Source organism: Equus przewalskii, chromosome 1, assembly GCF_037783145.1.
Source record: "Equus przewalskii isolate Varuska chromosome 1, EquPr2, whole genome shotgun sequence".
Taxonomy (NCBI): domain Eukaryota; kingdom Metazoa; phylum Chordata; class Mammalia; order Perissodactyla; family Equidae; genus Equus; species Equus przewalskii.
In genome coordinates, this window is record NC_091831.1 from 118,606,616 (window position 1) to 118,624,491 (window position 17,876).

At 57.8% G+C, this 17,876-nt stretch overlaps 1 protein-coding gene across 2 annotated transcripts in view; it reads left to right on the top strand.

Annotated features, from left to right (window-relative positions):
* The window catches only part of CSPG4 (chondroitin sulfate proteoglycan 4), a 35,377-nt gene extending 25,063 nt beyond the window's left edge, over window positions 1–10,314 (top strand). For both annotated transcript variants that reach the window (XM_070574486.1, XM_070574491.1), the window contains 7 exons: window positions 243–725; window positions 1,070–1,246; window positions 2,963–3,161; window positions 3,243–3,377; window positions 3,490–3,656; window positions 7,073–7,256; window positions 7,566–10,314. In XM_070574486.1, the coding sequence (XP_070430587.1) occupies window positions 243–725; window positions 1,070–1,246; window positions 2,963–3,161; window positions 3,243–3,377; window positions 3,490–3,656; window positions 7,073–7,256; window positions 7,566–9,397 (3,177 nt within the window). In that variant the 3' untranslated portion in view covers window positions 9,398–10,314. The remainder of the gene's footprint in view (window positions 1–242; window positions 726–1,069; window positions 1,247–2,962; window positions 3,162–3,242; window positions 3,378–3,489; window positions 3,657–7,072; window positions 7,257–7,565) is intronic.
* The last annotated feature ends 7,562 nt before the right edge of the window (window positions 10,315–17,876 follow it).

The following is a 17,876-nucleotide window of genomic DNA, read 5'->3' on the forward strand; positions in this document are numbered from 1 at the left end:
CCCTCTGGTGGTGAAGGATGGCAATTGCGGGGGCATTCTCTGTGTGTATGTGCGCATGCGTGTGTAGGTGTAGGACGTACATGTGTGTCTCTGTCCACACATCAGTGTGTGGTGAGATTGTATGTCTGTGTCACTGACTCTGAGGATTTGTGATTATGTGTTCTGAGGGAATGTGTGTCTCAGAGGCCAGGACAGCCTTCCTCTGTGACCCCCGTGAGTACCTGTGACCCTCTGTTAACCAGGCAGCCCAGGAGGCAGTGCTGCCGGCAGACATTGTGTTCTCGGTGAAGACCCCACCAAGTGCTGGCTATCTGGTGACATTGTCTCACGGCACCACGGCAGCCGAGGCACCCAGCCTGGACCCCGTGCAGAGCTTCTCTCAGGAGGCAGTGGATGAGGGCAGAGTCCTGTACCTGCACTCCCGCCCAGAGGCCTGGAGTGATACCTTCTCCCTGGATGTGGCCTCAGGCCTAGGTACCCCCCTCGAGGGAGTCCTCATGGAGCTGGAGGTGCTGCCTGCTGCCATCCCACTGGAGGCACAGAACTTCAGCGTCCCCGAGGGCGGCACCCGCACCCTGGCCCCCCCGCTGCTCCGCATCATTGGGCCCTACTTCCCCACACTGCCAGGCCTCAACCTGCAAGTGCTTGAGCCACCCCAGCATGGGGCCCTGCAGAGAGAGGAAGGACCTCAAGACAGGACCCTTGGCACCTTCTCCTGGAGAGAGGTATGACTGTCAGGGAGGCCCTGGGGTTTCAGCCCAGCTCTGGGGGCAGAGTAGGGGGAGCCCCAGGGCCTCCCAGTCTGGGGGTATGTACTTAGAGGAGGCATGGAGCCCACGTTTATGGAGCACCTCTGCTTTAGATACCTCATCTCATTCCTTCTTCACTGGGCAGACAGAAATGATTGTCCCTATCTCCTTCACCCCTTCCTTCCTTCACTCGGGGAGAAATGATTGTCCTCATTTCCAGAGGAGTCAGTTTCCTCCCGCACCCAAAGGCAGGTCATGAAGACCCACGGTGAGTCTCAGGCCTGCTGAGGCCTGACCTGCAGCCCTGGGCCTGCCCACAGGTGGAACAGCAGCTGATCCGCTATGTGCATGATGGGAGCGAGACACTGACAGACAGCTTTGTCCTGGTAGCCAATGCCTCGGAAATAGGCCGCCAGAGCCATCCTGTGGCCTTCACCATCACCATCCTGCCTGTCAACGACCAACCCCCCATCCTCACCACAAACACAGGCCTGCAGGTAAGCGCATTCTAGGACCACCTCCCACCTCTTCTCCCAGAGAGAGGCCCAGCACATATCTCCCCCGAGCCTCAGTTTCCTCCTCTGTAACATGGGGGCACTGCCACGTGCCTCACTAGGTTTTTGGGAAGAGAGAAGAGCTATTATACTGAAAATAGAACACAGGTGTGAGGCTTTGTTATTGGACACTTATAAGTGCAGTAGGCAGCCTTGTGAATGGCCACACTTGGCCCTGCTCTTCCCTGACTCACCCTCAGCAGGAGGCTTTTTCTATAGCTCAGGACCAGAACTCATGAAGAAAGTTTTCAAGCCTTTAAGAGTGGACTCCAGGTGGGGAACAGTTAAGCTTCCCACTTCCTCCCCCAGAAAGTGAAGGCCACAGACTGGATCCCCAAGCCCCTGCCCCTTATACCACTGCAGAGCAGCAGTGCCCCCATTCAGCAGAGGTGGAGGTTGAGACCCAGATAGAGGTGACAGAACTTCTTCACGGTCACAAAAGTAGTTACTGGTATAACAGTAAGGGTGTGGCTTGACCGAGGCCACACAGCAAGATAGCAGATGGGCAGGACCTTGAACGCTGACTTCTTGGGTGTGCACTCTAGGTCAGCAGGAGCCATGGAAGGCTTCACAAGGGGGCTGATTTGGGCTGTCTGTGACATGGGGCGCTAGGCATCTTTGGTGGTATAGGATGTGCCTGTGGGAAGCAGCTCAGTGGTGGAGAGGCCTATGGAGGGTACAGGCTAAGGGCTGCCCTGAGACCACAAGCGGGTGGTGCTGTGTGGCAGCTTGGCCACCAGGGGGTGCTATCCACCGTGTTTGTGCCAGAAGCCTCGCTAAAGCCCTGCCCGCGTAATTTGCAGCCCTCCTTCCAGACCTGCGGCTGGGGTCCTCCTGGGGCTCTGGGAGGGAGCCCAGGAATGCAAGAGGGCTGTTTTCCAGATATAGAATCCCTTCCCCAATACTGCCCACAAGTTGCTGACCCAGAAGGATGTATAATAGGACCCTGGGAACAGGATCCTGCCATGCTGGCAGGTGACAGGCCTGAGGGGATCTCCCTTTCACTCTGAGCATGGGAAGGGGCTGCTCACACCCAGGCATCCCTCACCCATCTGCTTGGGGCCCAGGCCTGCACTGGAAACACCTGGGCCCTCATCCCAGTGCTGCTTCCATGCTGCGGGACGACAGCCAGCCATCAGCCTCCAGCTCTCCATGCTTCATGCCCTCTTTCTCACCTGGAAGGGGAGACCATTTCTAAGTATCCTGGGCAGGCAAAACTCACGTTCCCCAGTGTGCCCAGCCCCTGCCCAAACTTGCTGTGGAGGGTCTGAAGGGAGACCCCTGCCCTGCCAGTGGGACAGGGCTGGATTAAGCAGCACTGTCTGTCAGGGTAGGTAGGGTCTCTGAGGGGTGAGAACCTGGTGAGGCTAAGAGCTGGGGGCTTCCTGAGGTAGGGGGACATGAGTTGGCCTTGAGGGACAGCAGGATTAGGGCAGATGGAAAGCAGGGAGCCTGGGTGTGGGGGCCCTGGGGTAACAGGGGAAGGTGAATGGGGTGGAGGGCCCTTTGTGCAGGGGGCCCAGAAAGGCATAGGCCTCGATGCCAGCTGAGGGCCTGAGCTACAGTGCTCTCAGAGCCCCGATGGTGGCCCCATGACCGGGGAGGAATAAGGAAGGTAAGCTTGGTAGGGGCAGAACCTTCACAGTCCTGTGTCCCCAGATGTGGGAGGGGGCCACTGTGCCCATCCCTACGGAGGCCCTTAGGGGCACAGACAACGACTCAGGGCCTGAGGACCTGGTCTACACCATCGAGCGGCCCAGCAATGGACGGGTAGTGCTGCAGGCAGCGCCAGGCACTGAGATCCACAGCTTCACACAGGCCCAGCTGGATGGCAGGCTCGTGCTGTTCTCACACAGAGGTGGGTGCTGAGAGGTGGGGATGCTCTGAGGATGGGGCGCCAGCATGGGCCTGCGAGACCCAACTCCACTCCTGTCCTCAGGAGCCCTGGACGGAGGTTTCCACTTCAGCCTCTCCGATGGCGAGCACACTTCCCATGGACACTTCTTCCACGTGGTGGCCCAGAAGCAACTGCTCCTCTCACTGGAGGGCAGCCGGACCCTGACCATCTGCCCAGGTGGGTCTGCCAAATGTGGGTGGCATGCCAGGGTCATGCCACCCCTCTAGCAGTGGCAGGCCTTGCCCTGGCTCCTGGCCAAAGGCTGACAGGCCCCTTTTGCCTCTCGCAGGGTCCATCCAGCCGCTCAGCAGCCAGAGCCTGAGAGCCAGCTCCAGCGCAGGCACCGACCCCCACCACCTTCTCTACCGCGTGGTACAGGGCCCCCGGCTTGGCCGGCTGTTCCGTGCCCAGCAAGGCAGCACTGGGGAGGCCCTGGTGAACTTCACTCAGGCCGAGGTAAGGGCCCAACTCTCTACAGCCCCCGCTCAGACTCCCTCCAGCCTCAGGTGGCACACTCTGCCTATGGACACGAGTACCAACGTTGGCAGCAGGCACTCCCTGGGCCTGCCATGTTCCAGGCCCTGCATGCCTTGCCTTCCAGGAGCCACCAGGCTGGTAGGGCAAAAGGGGCTTAGTGTTACAAGGGGAGGGAGGAGAATGCAGGAGCCCAGAGCAGGGATTGGGTCCTGGGGCTTGGCTTCTAGAAGGAAGCTGCAGCAGGACCCTAGGGGCTGGAAAGGGTGCACTGTGTAGGGGACACTAGTACACCCGAGTGGCTGGTGAGGGGCACTGCTTGGTTCAGGGGCATGGAGTTAGATGAAGGCAGCTGTTGGGCCTACAGGCAGAGGTGTGAGCCTGGGGCTCAGCTCAGGGGCCAGCAAGAAGCAGAGGGGGTCCTGGCAGCAGATGAGTGGACAGAAGGCAGCTGAGGAGGTAGAGCTGAGAGTGAAGTTGCCGTCTGTCCATCATGGCATCTTTAGGGCATAGCTGTCCCAGAGCATACCAGAGGCCACCAGCAAAAGCTAGAACTCAGCCCTGGGAAGAGGCAGACTGCTAGCCTGCTGGGATCACAGAGCTCTCTGTGCTAACTGTGCCAGTGGGGCCGGCAGCCGTGACTTACATTAATGCCCCTTCTAAGTTCAGGAGGTGCCAGGGGGGCCAGGGTAGCCTTGGTTCTCCCCAAAGGCAGAGCAGGTGGGGAACTCTCAGGCATCAGGGAAGGAGGTGGCTTTAACGAGGTGGGAAAAGGTTGCTCGGGTCTCTCACATCAACCTCCCGCAGGCCTGGGTTCTCCATTCTCCAGGAGCCCTGGCTTCTGCTGTGGCCATTCCTGCCCTCTTCCTACAATGAAATATTCAGCAGGCTGTGGCTGCAGCAACTGCACCCTGAGTCCCTAGGAGCCTTTGTCATCAGATGCCCAGGAAGAGAGAGGGAACAGGACCAGGCCTCAGGGCCCCACCCGCACCTGACAGTGCTACACTGTCCCACACCCCAGCAATCTGAAGGATGAGATTGAGTGGCCACCAGGGGGCCAGGCTGGCAGTGCCACCCAGGGAAGCTGGGAGGGGCGGTGTGGCAGAGATACCTTCCCCACCTTGGAGAAGGGGGCAGGGCAGGACTGGGGAGTGTCTGACAGCACCACTGTCCAACAATACTCTGAGCTGGGTGGGGCAGGGATCAGGTGTCCCCATTTTGCAGATGAAGAAAATGAGGCTCACAGAGGTCAGGTGACTTTATTCAGAGCACATGGCTAGTAAGAGGCAAAACCAGGACTCTGCGTTCTGACTGCTAGTGCAAGAGTCCTCTCACCAGAGGACACTGCTTGCTCCCAGAGCTCAGGGACTCCTCCCCACCTTGTCGGGATTGCCTCACTCCCTACTGGACACCTCCCACCCACAGACACTCCTGTACCTAGGCATCCAGCCTCCCGCTCCCACTCCCAGGGGTCTCCATTTCCTTCCTGCCCACCCCTCAGCCTGCGTCAGAGGTTACAGCTGGTAGTCCTTGTGGGCCACATCTGGCCCACAGATGTGTTTTATTTGGCCTGCACAGTGCATTTAACATTTTTTAATTAATGGTCAACCTATAACCTTGGGGAGATGTCACCAAAAAACCTGATTTCCAGTTTCTTGAAAGGCCTGTGTTCCCTCTTACAACAATCAGCTGAGGAGCAGCCACCCGTCTCCACAGGGCTTTGCTCCCCCTTTAGACCAGGTCTGGCTCCCCCTTTAGAATGGGCAGTGCCCCCGGGTTCACCACAGCCCATTGCCCTGAGGGCCTCCGCACACTCAGACCACGCTCAGTGTCCATCTTACTATTGCACAAGTCTTGTTTTTCTGAGAGAAGGAACATAGTTCCCCGTGTCTCCTAAAAGGGGAAAACAAAAGATAAGCCAAGAGGACACATTGGAGTTAGAAGGGGGAGGGAACTTATTTCTTTATGGAAGTGAAGAATGTTCCTTAGTGTTTAACACGCAGACAGCCCTAGAGAAGAGCAGGTGACTGGAGTGGAGTTGCTGTAGAGGGAGTGGTAGGAGATGAGGTCGCAGGGGTAACCGGTCACAACGAGGTCTTCGTGGTCAAACAGTAAGCCATTGCACTATCTGAGCAAGGGTGACATAAACTTACTTACATTTTTAAAGGCTCATTCTGGCTTCTGTGTTAACAAACTGCCGGGGGGGAAGGGGCGGCGCTGAGGCTGGGACACAGTTAGGAGGCTATTGGCAATAATCCAGGCCAGAAATGATGGTATGTGAGATAAGGAGAGGAGTCAGCGATGACTCCAGAGTCTTTGGCCTGAGCCTGGAAGAACACAGCTGCCATCCTGTGCCGTGGGAAGACTGGGAGGCAGAGCAGGTCAGGAGTCTGTCTGGGGCAGGCTGAGTCTGACGTGGCCCTTGGACATCCACAAGGAGCTGCTAAGGAAGCAGGTGGATATATGAGTGCAGAGTTCGGGCGAGAGCAGTCCGGGCTGGAGATACAAATAGGGGTGTCACCAACATAGCTAGCATTTGAAGATGTGAGAGTGATCCAGGGCACATGGGGAGCACCTGTAGATAGAGAAGAGTCTCGAGGCCAAGCGTGGACTTTGGGGAGAACAGGGGGACCAACAAGAGAGTCTGTAAAGGAGAAACTAGAAAGGTAGGAGAAAAACCAAGAGAGCAGAACGTCCTGGAAGCCGGCTGGTGTGTTGAGGAAGGAGTGTTCAATTGTGTCAAATGCTGCTGAGCAGGCAAGCAGTATGAGGTTCAAGAACTGACCACGTAGGCCATTGGTGCCCTTGGCAACAGCAGTTTTGATGGCATCACAGGAACAAAAGCCTGGGTGGAGTGTGCTCAGGATAGCTTGGGGGGAGAGTATAGCCTATTCTTTTTGGAGTTTTGCTGCAAAGAAGAGCAAGAGAACTGGGGGGCAAATGGTAGAAAAAGTGAAGTTAGAAGTTTTTTAAGATGGCAGAATAGCATAGTTTTGTGACAATGGGAATGATCCATTTCGGGGGAAATTGACACCATAGGAGAAAGAAGGGAGGTGGTGGAAGTGGTTGAGAGAAGGTGGAGTATTACTCTCTCCAGAGGTTCAGAGAAATGAGGTGATTTGTTCAAAGCGGGAGAGCTGGGATTTGACATGTCATCTGGCTCCAGGACTCAGCGCTTCACTGCTCACGATTGCCTAATGGCGACCCACTGAGCTAGTGAGGGAGAGCACCGTCACAGACACAGTGATAGGCCTAGCCAGGGAAGCCGAAAGTGAGGCTGGGCACTGAGGGGCTGGCAGGGAGACCGCAACGCCCAGTGCCGGTGCCAGCCTGGGAGGGAGCTCCTGGGCACCATAGGCTGGACCTTCTTCTCCTCCAACCATGGGGTGTCCCCACAGGTATACGCTGGGAATGTTCTGTATGAGCACGAGATGCCCCCTGAGCCCTTCTGGGAGGCCCATGATGCCCTGGAGCTCCTGCTGTCCTCGCCTCCTGCCCCCGATGTGGCCGCCACTCTTGCTGTAGCTGTATCTTTCGAGGCTGCCTGTCCTCAGCACCCCAGCCGCCTCTGGAGGAACAAAGGTGAACAACATCATGGCTGGCAAAGTTGAGGGGACACTGGGAGAGGCCCACAGAGGAGGGGACACAAGGCCAGGGTCAGCAGCTCGTGCCAGCTCCCAGGACCTGGGAAGTTATAGGAAGGGTGGGCAGGTGGGGAGCCCTTGAGATCAGAAGGCAGACATGGTCCTTGTCCTCCTGGGGACTCTGACCCTCATTCTGGGGTACTTGGTCTGAGGGAGGAGGCACAACCTTGCCCCAAGGGCCTGGTCTTGGGGTCCATGGCTCTTCCCTCAGTGGACTGGACCTTCATAGTCTATGTCCCACCCCTAGGTCTCTGGGTCCCCGAAGGCCAGCGGGCTGAGATCACCACAGCTGCCCTCGACGCCTCCAACCTCCTGGCCAGCGTTCTCTCACCGCAGCGCCCAGAACACGACGTGCTTTTCCAGATCACACAGTTCCCCACCCGGGGCCAGCTGTTGGTGTCCGAGGAGCCCCTCCATGCCGGGCGGCCCCACTTCCTGCAGTCCGAGCTGGCTGCAGGGCAGCTGGTGTACGCCCATGGAGGTGGGGGCACCCAGCAGGATGGCTTCCGCTTCCGTGCCCACCTCCAAGGGCCAGCAGGGGCCTCAGTGGCGGGACCCCAAACCTCAGAGGCCTTTGCCATCACAGTACGGGATGTGAATGAGCGGCCACCTCAGCTGCAGGCCTCCGTCCCGCTCCGGCTCACCCGTGGCTCCCGCATCCCCATCTCCCGGGCCCAGCTGAATGTGGTTGACCCAGACTCGGCTCCCGGGGAAATTGAGTACGAGGTACAGCGGGCACCCCACAACGGCTTCCTGAGCCTGGCAGGGGCCAGCCCAGGGCCTGTGACCCACTTCACGCAGGCTGATGTGGACGCCGGGCGGCTGGCCTTTGTGGCCAATGGGAGCAGTGTGGCAGGCATCTTCCAGCTGAGCGTGTCTGATGGGGCCAGCCCACCCCTGCCCATGTCCCTGGCTGTGGATGTCTTGCCATCTGCCATTGAGGTGCAACTGCAGGCACCCCTAGAGGTGCCCCAAGCTTTAGGGCGCTCCTCACTGAGCCGGCAGCAACTCCAGGTAGTTTCAGATCGGGAGGAGCCTGACGCAGCATACCGCCTCACTCAGGGGCCCCAGTACGGGCATCTCCTGGTGGGTGGGCGGCCTGCCACAGCCTTCAGCCAGCTCCAGGTAGACCAGGGGGAGGTGGTCTTTGCTTTCACCAACTTCTCCTCCTCTCGTGACCACTTCAGCATCCTGGCACTTGCCAGGGGTGCCAACGCGTCAGCCACAGTAAACGTCACCGTGAGGGCTCTGCTGCATGTGTGGGCAGGAGGGCCATGGCCCCAGGGTGCCACCTTGCGCCTGGACTCCACTGTCCTAGATGCAGCCGAGCTGGCCAACCGCACAGGCAGTATGCCCCGTTTCCGGCTCCTGGCGGGACCCCAGCACGGCCGTGTGGTCCGCATGCCCCAGGCCAGGACGGAGCCCAGGGGCAGCCAGCTTGTGGAGCAGTTCACTCAGCAGGACCTTGAGGATGGAAGGCTGGGGCTGGAGGTGGGCAGGCCAGAGGGTATGTCCCCCACCCCCACAGGGGATAGTCTCACTCTGGAACTGTGGGCCCAGGGTGTCCCGCCTGCTGTGGCCTCACTGGACTTTGCCACTGAGCCTTACAATGCAGCCCGGCCCTACAGTGTGGCCCTGCTCAGTCTCCCTGAGGCTGTTCGGACAGAAGCAGGGGAGCCAGAGAGTGTCACCCCCACGGGCGAGCCTCCAGCAGCCTCCAGCCCCATGCCCACCATGGCTAGTGGGGGCTTCCTGGGCTTTCTTGAAGCCAACATGTTCAGCATCATCATCCCCGTGTGCCTGGTCCTCCTGCTCCTGGCGCTCATCTTGCCCCTGCTCTTCTACCTCCGCAAACGCAACAAGACAGGCAAACACAACGTCCAGGTGCTGACTGCTAAGCCCCGCAATGGCCTGGCTGGCGACACTGAGACCTTCCGCAAGGTAGAGCCAGGCCAGGCCATCCCACTCACAGCCGTGTCTGGCCAGGGGCCCCCACCAGGGGGCCAGCCTGACCCAGAGCTTCTTCAGTTCTGCCGGACACAAAACCCTGCCCTTAAGAACGGCCAGTACTGGGTGTGAGGCCTGGTCTGGGCCCAGATGCTGCTCAGGCCAGGGACAGGCTTGCTCAGGCCCCAGCCCCATTGCTCCCATGCCCTGGTGCTGTCTGAGTGTCCCCAGAGCCAGGGAGACCTGGGGACACTAGGGACGGAAGGTGCTGGGAGGAAGTCCAGGGGTCCAGGACAGAGCGGAGTGAAGAGCTGGAATCTCGCCAGCTCCCTCCATGCCTAGAGAACTGCAAGGCGCCCAAGGCCAGAGGCAAGCTCGGAGTTGGGGCCCTGCCCTGGAGCTAGCTTGGGCTGTGAAAACCAGAGCAGCCTCCTAGATGGGTCAGGACTCTGGGTCCTGGGTCTCTGACCTTGGGTAAGTCACACCTGACCCAGCCTGCTGAGAAGGCAAGGAGAAGTGAGGGCAGGGAGGGGCACATGGGGATTCCTGGCTTTTCCACTCCAAGCCAGGCCTCCCCTCATCTCTGCCCCAGGGCTGAGAGGAAAACTTTTTCCCCTGGTCCTTTAGGAAGATGGTATTCCCTGGAGCAGAGGGCAGGAGGAGAGAGCCCCTCCACTCTCTAGAAGGCACAAGCCAGTAGAATAATATATTCAGGGTACAAGGTGGGGGGTTGCTCTGGAGATGGGCTTATTTAAGGGGAATTGTAAGGAAGCTGTTTAACATGGTGCTGAGCTAGCCCCAACTAATGGAGCCCGTGCGGGCATGGGATAGAGGAGGGTCTGAGGCCAGTTCATTCCCAGGCCCCATTTTGATGGGCTGAAGGTAGGCAAGCATGGGTCTGTGGCCCAGGAGCCGACAGGGCTGGGCAACATGCAGGGTCTCGGGCCAAGGGCCACTGCAGGGCCTGTGCTCCCAAAGGACTGGGGGGTGGGCATCTGGGGGACTCGGCTCCATGGGGCCTGGATAAACGGTGCTTCAGAGGTTCTGGACAGCTGTGTGTTGTTTGTCTGACCATGTACTGGGCCCTCATCCACATCGGGCTGAACTCCCCTGGGGCAGGCCATCCCGCCGGGCCTCAGCCAACAGGGTAAACGGGGCAATGCAAGCCATGAATTTCCATCTCCTGGGGCCTTCCAAATCTCCTCTACCCACACCTGTGTGGGCAGGTTGGCCAGGCTGTGGAACATAGGCTAGGCCCTCTCCAAGGAGCTTAAAGGAAAAAATGAAACCAAGAGATATTTGGTGTCCCAGGTCAAGATTTCTTTTTTTTTTTTTTTTAGTTTTATTTCTTTGCTTTTTTTTTTTTTTTAAGATTTTATTTTCTCCTTTTTCTCCCCAAAGCCCCCCAGTACATAGTTGCATACTCTTCGTTGTGTGTCCTTCCAGTTGTGGCATGTGGGACGCCGCCTCAGCGTGGCTTAATGAGCAGTGCCATGTCCGCGCCCAGGATTCGAACCAACGAAACACTGGGCCACCTGCAGTGGAGCGCGCGAACTCAACCACTCGGCCACCGGGCCAGCCCCCCAGGTCAAGATTTCTTAGGCTGAGTTTTGGCTTCCACAGCCCTGTCCCTTGCCATCTACCTCTCAAAAGGTTGGAGCAGCAAAGGTGAGGAGGCTGAGGGCGACTTGGGGATCCCAAGGCTGGGACTTGGTGTTGACAGGGAGGCTGAAGGGGATTGCCACAGATGCCTCCCCTCAGCTCCCTGGGGATTGTCACAAGGAAGATTTCTGCTGGTCTCCACCCTTCCAACAAGAGGACCCAGGGTGCTCCTGTTCAAAGGCAGAGTGAGCAGCAAGAATTCTGAAAAGCCCGCTATCCCTGCACATGGCCCAGAGTCCATCATTTGGATAGAGATGGGTTTGAGACCGAGCATCTCCAGAAGGCCCTCTATGAGTTATTGAGGAGCTGCCATACTCTAGCCCCTCCCCTTTTGAGGGTCTCCCAGGGTCAGGGGCGGTGGAGACAGATTCTGGGTCCCAGGGGATACCTTGGGCCCTGGGAATAGGTTGACATCCTCAGAAGAAAGCAGCATGAGAGGTGTCTGAGCTTTGGAGGGAGGCGGAGTGGACAGGATCCTGAGCACAGCCACATTGGGGGTGGAGAGCCCCAGCTAGCCTTTGGCAGCTGACCTGGGCCTAGGGACCAGAGTCGCCTCTTTTCTGTGCCTCAACATCTGTCACATCTAAGCCAGGAACTAGGGCAAGAGAGAAGATTCCCTCCTCCCCACCATGCTTCCCCTGGCCCACCCCTCCCCGATGCCCTCTACGTCTCAGGATCCAGCCTCCTACATCCTCCTTCACTCTCTCACAAGCTCCCGGCAGGAAACCCAGAATCCCGCTGAAAGGGCCCCCAGAGGACCAAGAGGGGACTGAGAACCAGAGAGGGGAAGAGGCTTGCCCAGAGTCACATAGCAAAGCAGCAGTCGAGCGGACCAGACCGCTGAGGCCCAGCCTGCTCTTGTTGCCACAGTGAAAAGCCGCCTCACAAGGTGGGAGGCCAGGGCCAGAGGTGGGAACAGTCCCGGCCTCGACTCCTTTCATGAGCCTGGTCTCTCCAGCACCTCCAGACCAGCCTCATACAGGGGCCCTGCCAAAGTGTCTCCAGGCCACACCTTACACTCTGCCCTGTCTCTCTCTGGAGCTCAGGGCTGGATCCTCAGGGCCCTGATATCTGGGGCCAATCTCCACCCAGGCCGACCAGTTTCCCTGGGAGTGTAAGCTGAGACAAAGGTGACAGACCCGCCAGGCAGGATCTGGCCTCCTCTCCAATTTCCCCCAGTCCTCCCCAGAGGACTGACGACACCCTCTGTTCAATGCAGCTTGGCCTGCCCTGCCGCTAGTGAGCTGGCACAGGCTGACACTGCTCCAGCTCCTCTAAGCCTGTGCTGGACAGTGGGCTGGCACCTAGGTATTAGGCTAGCAGCTCTGCCAGGACCTGGGAGAGGGTCTTTCATTGGCACACCAAACTCAGAACCCATTCTGAATGTGGGGCCTCAATTTATGTAAATCGCTTGCAGATTTCTGATATCCAACCCAGGTTTAAGGGGATTCCAACCACTTTGTGAAATAACTCACCATCCCCTTCCTTTAAGGAACTAGCTCCTCCCAGGCGCTGAGGATGAGAGCCAACCTGTGTACAAGTGTTCGGGAATGTCTCAGAGCCTCTGACCCTCTTACACACACACACACACACACACACATAATGTGCACTTGTGCACACAGCTGTGCACCTTCAGACCTTCAGGCGCACAACGCAGAGATAAATACTTGCCTACATGACACACACATGCACACACACACATAAACAGGTGCACTCACAAACTTCTGCGATAAATGCCCCTCGCTTGTGGCCCTCCCACAGTCCCAGGAGCTGGCCATGTTGAGCCAAGGGCCAGGATGCCCTGCTCCTCCAGGGACCAAAGCTGACAGCAGCAGAACTGGGAAGTGACCCCACAGTGGGAGGGGTGGTGGAGGGAGTGTTGGGAGCAGGGTAGGAGTTGCGAGAGGGGCTCAGATCCCCAGGTCCCCAGGTTGGAAGCCCTGCCCACCACCCTAAATGATTTAGCCTCTTAGGTGCTAAAGAAGGGGCTCCCTTTGTGCCCCTCTCCTCATTCTAGGAGCTGGTCCTTTAAGTGGAGCTGCTGTGACAGCTATGGAACCCACAGAGCTGGAGCCATCCTCCTCCAATAGGAAGCAAGAGAAAGGGTCCTCCCCGCCCCGCCCCCCCCCCCCCCACACACACACTTCTCCTGACCAGTGGGAACTGCCAGGGGTGCTGGCATCTTCCTCTGGGCCCTGAAGATTCCAGATCTTAAAGGGATAGAGGTATCTTGACAGCCCCCCAAGAGTTCTCTGGTTGGGTCTCCTGTTCCTGGTCCTAACATGTGAGGGAGCACTGACAAGTAAATGGACTGGGCTGGGAACCAGACCTGCTGGATCCCTCTCTCTACAGCTCCCGTCCTCACTGAGGTGCTCTCCTAGTTAACACCATCCCTGTGTAGTTACCGCTAGGATTAGTCAGGCATTGGCAAGGGCATTTTGTGCCAAAAATGCTGTGGGAGATGCAGATAGGAATCCACCCAGCCCTTCCTAAAGAGCCCCAGACATGCCAGGGAGTAGCTACCACTCCATGATGTGTGCCCTAACCAGGCAGTGTGAGCTGGCTGGTGAGGGCGAGCCCAGAATGGGAGGATGGCTGGCTCTGGCTGCTTCCTTCTCTCCTTAGAGAATGTTGGGTCTTTCCATGGAAGGGGCGGCCACGCAGCAGCTAACGCTGATGCAGCTAATGCCCAACTTACTTCCTGGTCACATTTCCATCCTCAGCTCAATGAGGTACAGTATTTAACTGACAGCTGCTGTCCTCATAAAAGGTGCCAGCTCCTAAGAGGGCCCCCTGTGGCCACCAGGATAACTGGTGGGTTGTGCTGAGTTCCTTCACATTTCAGATGTTCTAGAAGCCCCTAAAGACAGAAGTAGCCTTGGTTAAATCAATCAGTGACCAAGAATGGAATTTTCTACCCAAACAGCCTCAGCTGGGGGCTGGAGGAGCTCCCCTGCCTCCCAACCTGGGAACTACCAGCTCTGTTAGCCCAGAGCCTGGAGCTAAATCCAAGGCTTTTTTCTGTTGCCTTGTGAGGTCTCAAAGGACTCAAGTGACCCAGTCTTGGGGTCCTGAAGGCCCAGGTTAGATGGATTATCTAAGACTTTGAAGCCGACGAGGGTGAAGCCGGCAGCTAGGTCTAATCCCGTGGAGAGGGTCTGCAGGAAGTAGCCTACTCCCCCCTTACCGCCCAAAGACAGGTCCCTGGAAAGTGTAGCACCCCATACCCTGCCTTCTGCAGTGCAGCTGGTCCTTCCCTCCCCGCTTGTCTGGATCTCCTCTGCAAAGGGAGGAACAAAAGGAGGTGTCTGGCCAAGGTCACCAGTCAGTGCATCAGGTCTGCCCCATGGTGGAGCAGCAGCAGCTGGCAAAGGAGGAGGAAGCAGCTGTCCGCCAGGCTACCACCCAGACCTGGTCAGGAGGAGGCGATGGGCCCCAGAGCCCTCCATCCTGCAGAGGGTGGGGAGCAAGAGAGGCTGGACCGAGGCTGCCACACTGTCTGTCCCTTCTACCCCCAGAACAAATGCCGGCTGTGGCCCCAGCATGTGTGCTGGGAGTACCTTTGGGGCGCTCAACTCCCCTCCCTCCCAGGTGGCTGAGGTCCCCAGCCTTGGCGAAGTCCCCAGTCCTCTGTACCTTGTAATAAACACAATTCAATGCTGTGTGTTCCATTCGGGCAGGGTCCAGCTTGGCCCAGGGCTGGGTACGTAGTAGATATCTGGTAAACCTCTACTGCCAGAATAGAGCCAGCCCCTCCCTTCCCACTGGCCAGGAGGTCTCCAACTGCCAATCCTGCCCAGACCTCCCTTCCTGAGTTCTCCCTCTGGTTCCCTGCTTCCCTCATCCCCCAGGGGTGCTGGCTGGGCTCCCGACCACTGCTCTGGCGCCCAGATCCCCTCCAGGGCCCAGGTGACCTGGGCCCAGGCCCTAAGTTTCTAAGGAGCAGGTTTTAATCTGTGCCTCCCAGACTCTTCAGAGCTCATCTCTCCCCCCATACTCACCCATGGCTCCCTCCCACCCCAACACCTGGGGTCTGTCTGCTCAGGACCCCATGGGCAGAACAATTTTGCCAAATCATATGTGGAGGCACACCACAGGTAGAGTCACAGTTGATTAAATAGACAGGAGGGGGAGCCAACCCAGAACCTCCCATGCTCAGCCTCCCCCTTCCACTACAGCCCCTTCTCAGAACCTCCCGTGCCAGCTGGTCGAACTACTGCAAGGCTCACCAGATCGCAATCTTCAGGGGCAAGGGGTCAAGCAGGGCTAGAGGTGAGCCCCCTCTACCCAACCCATAGGACCCTGCATTCAATGGGGGGCTGAATCCCAACCTTAGAGGAGTGACTTGCCACAATCACACAGCAATTCACTGGCAGAGCTGGGCCTCCTGGAGGCTCAGAACCCCTCCAGATGCCAAGGATACACCTCTCAGCAATGGGGTTCCTGGCACCTAGAGAGACATCAGGGCAAGTGTGGGGGGCCAGGGCTGTCAGACGTGCTGGCCAGGATAGAGACCTCCAAGACCCAGAGAGCAGCAGGGTGGCCCCGTCAGGTCTTGTTGGAGAAGGTGGAGCCTGTTGTAAAGAGCTGTTGAGCGAAGAGACAGGTGGGTGAGGCTGGCAAAGCCTGGGCACTGCTGGAAGGCAGCAACTCAGGGTGAAGGGCCCCTTCTGAGTCGGTCCTGCTGAAAGGTTGCCTTAGGGGTATGGCACCTGGACAGGTGGCTGGGGCAGGGCCTGAGGACCCCAAGAACGTTCCAGGCCTCAGCACGTCAGCCCTATGATCTTCCCTGAGAACCTCAGAGTCTGGGGACAGAACCCATGAACTGAAGGAGGGAGGGCAGAGGTGGTGACTGTCTGCCCCCAGTGAACTTATACAAGTCCACCCACCTGTTCTAACTCAGCATAGGATCACGGACCCCGGAGAGTATGGAGCCAGGCCTGGGGGAGCTCGCAGCCTGCTTTCTGCCTGGAGCCCCACCTCCTGTCTTCATTTTTGCCCCATTTCCCATCCTTACCTGCATCCATGGGATGTGGCCAGACAGAGGCCCCAGCGCAGTTCCCACTCCTCTGCCTCAGTTAGGAGCTATTAAAATAGTGCAGCTGACCAAGGCTTCTTTTCAAAGGGTCATCATTGTAGCAGAGCTCTTAGAACAGCACTAGGCACATAGTGAATGCTCAATAAATGTTGACCATTAGTATTAGTGCTGTAATAACAGTGGTTGTGTCTGAATTGCCTAGCATGTGAGGCTGGCATACTGAAGGTACCTAACGAATGTTCAAAGCTGATGTTACTGTTATTGTTGTAATTTGTTACAGCCATCACAGTGTCTGGTGCATAGCAGGTGCTAAATGAATGCTTAGTCCTCCTGGAAGGCCAAATGCATACATTTCCCATCTGGAAAAGAGGGACATCGAGGCACTCTCCCTTGCTGGGCTTTGGCAGGGAGAGGGAGGTGTGCAGCAAGGGTCAAGTTCTAGGTGGGAGAGGCTGGCAGCACTGTTCTGACCTCCCCTTCTGCACTCCCACCCCATTGATTCAGAGGACTCTCCCTGAGGTTGGGGTGGGGTGGGCAGAGACCATCTGGCCTTCCTTGGAGGAGGCTTGGACCCGGGGACCCAAGAAGGAGGAGCCCTGCTGGAACCTGCCTGCCTAGGTGGAGGTGGGCAGGGTGGGAGGGGTGGACTCGGGGAAGACCTGAAGGAGGTCCTTCCTGGAGAAGGAAGCCTGGGCTGTGCCCTGAAGAACAGGGAGTACTGAAGTGAAGGCAGAGCATGCGAGTTGGGGCAGATGATGTGGAGCCTGAGAGATGAGGAGACTGGGCCCTGGAGCAGACAGGGAGTCTGGGTCAAGCTGAGAGAAGCAACCGTGAAAGCCCTGGTCTGACAGGAAGTAGCCCCTGGGAGTAAACCTGTGCTGGGCTGGAAGCATGTTCTTCCGCACTGCCCACCTTCCAGGGCCAACCCCTTAAGATGCAGAATGGGAGTGGGAAGTCCGGTGCAGCTGAGCCCCTGAGCCAGAGCTCTGCAGCCAGTCGCCCCCAGTTTGAGTGGCCTCAGTTGCCCGACTACCCAGGGGTTACCCTAGGAACCTTAGGAATCAGCCAGGATGGGATACCACCACCCCTCATACGTACATACCCCACGCCCCACCAAGCTGACACCAGCCCAACTGGGCAGGGCTTCAGTGCCAGGGAGGGAGGAGGCTGTCCACTCTGCCAGCCGGGACAGAACAGCCTCAGCCTCCTGCTGGCCTGCTGGCCAGAGAAGGACAGGGAGGGGCTCTCGGGGCCACCCTGGCCTGAACCCAGCCCTCTAGAGGATGGGGCAAGGACTGGTGCATACCCTTCTCCCACCCTTTCACACTCCAAGCCTTTCTGAGAAAGAGGGAAATACTCCCAGGAGCAAGTCACTGGGTCCTGGGAGGTGTGGGAGATGATGTCAGGGAGGAAGCATGCATTCAGCCACCAACTCCTGCAGCAACATACATGTGCACACACACATTCATGGGACTGCCACACGCAACCATGCACATAGGCACATGCAAACGCACTCAATGATGGCGGCAGATCTGTGCAAACCAGAGCCTGCACACATACCCTCCCTGGAGACCTGAGACACAGCCGTGCAGATGTCCTGGGTCACCTGCTGCAAGCCAGGCACTGTGCTAGGCACCGGGGATGCAGCCATGAGCCAGACAAACCCCAGCTCCCCTGAAGGCTGCCTTCTGACAGATACATCTAAAATCTAGCTTTTGCACTGAAGTATTTGCAGATCAGATTGTGTGATGTCTGGAGTTTGCTGGAAGCAAGGGATGTGGGAGAATAAAATATTGGTCCAGCCTCGATAATTATTGAAGCTGAAGTGTGGGCACTTCATTATACTAGTTTCTCTGTTTTTGTATATTTTTGAAACTTTTCATAATAAAAAGTTAAATACATTCACATAGG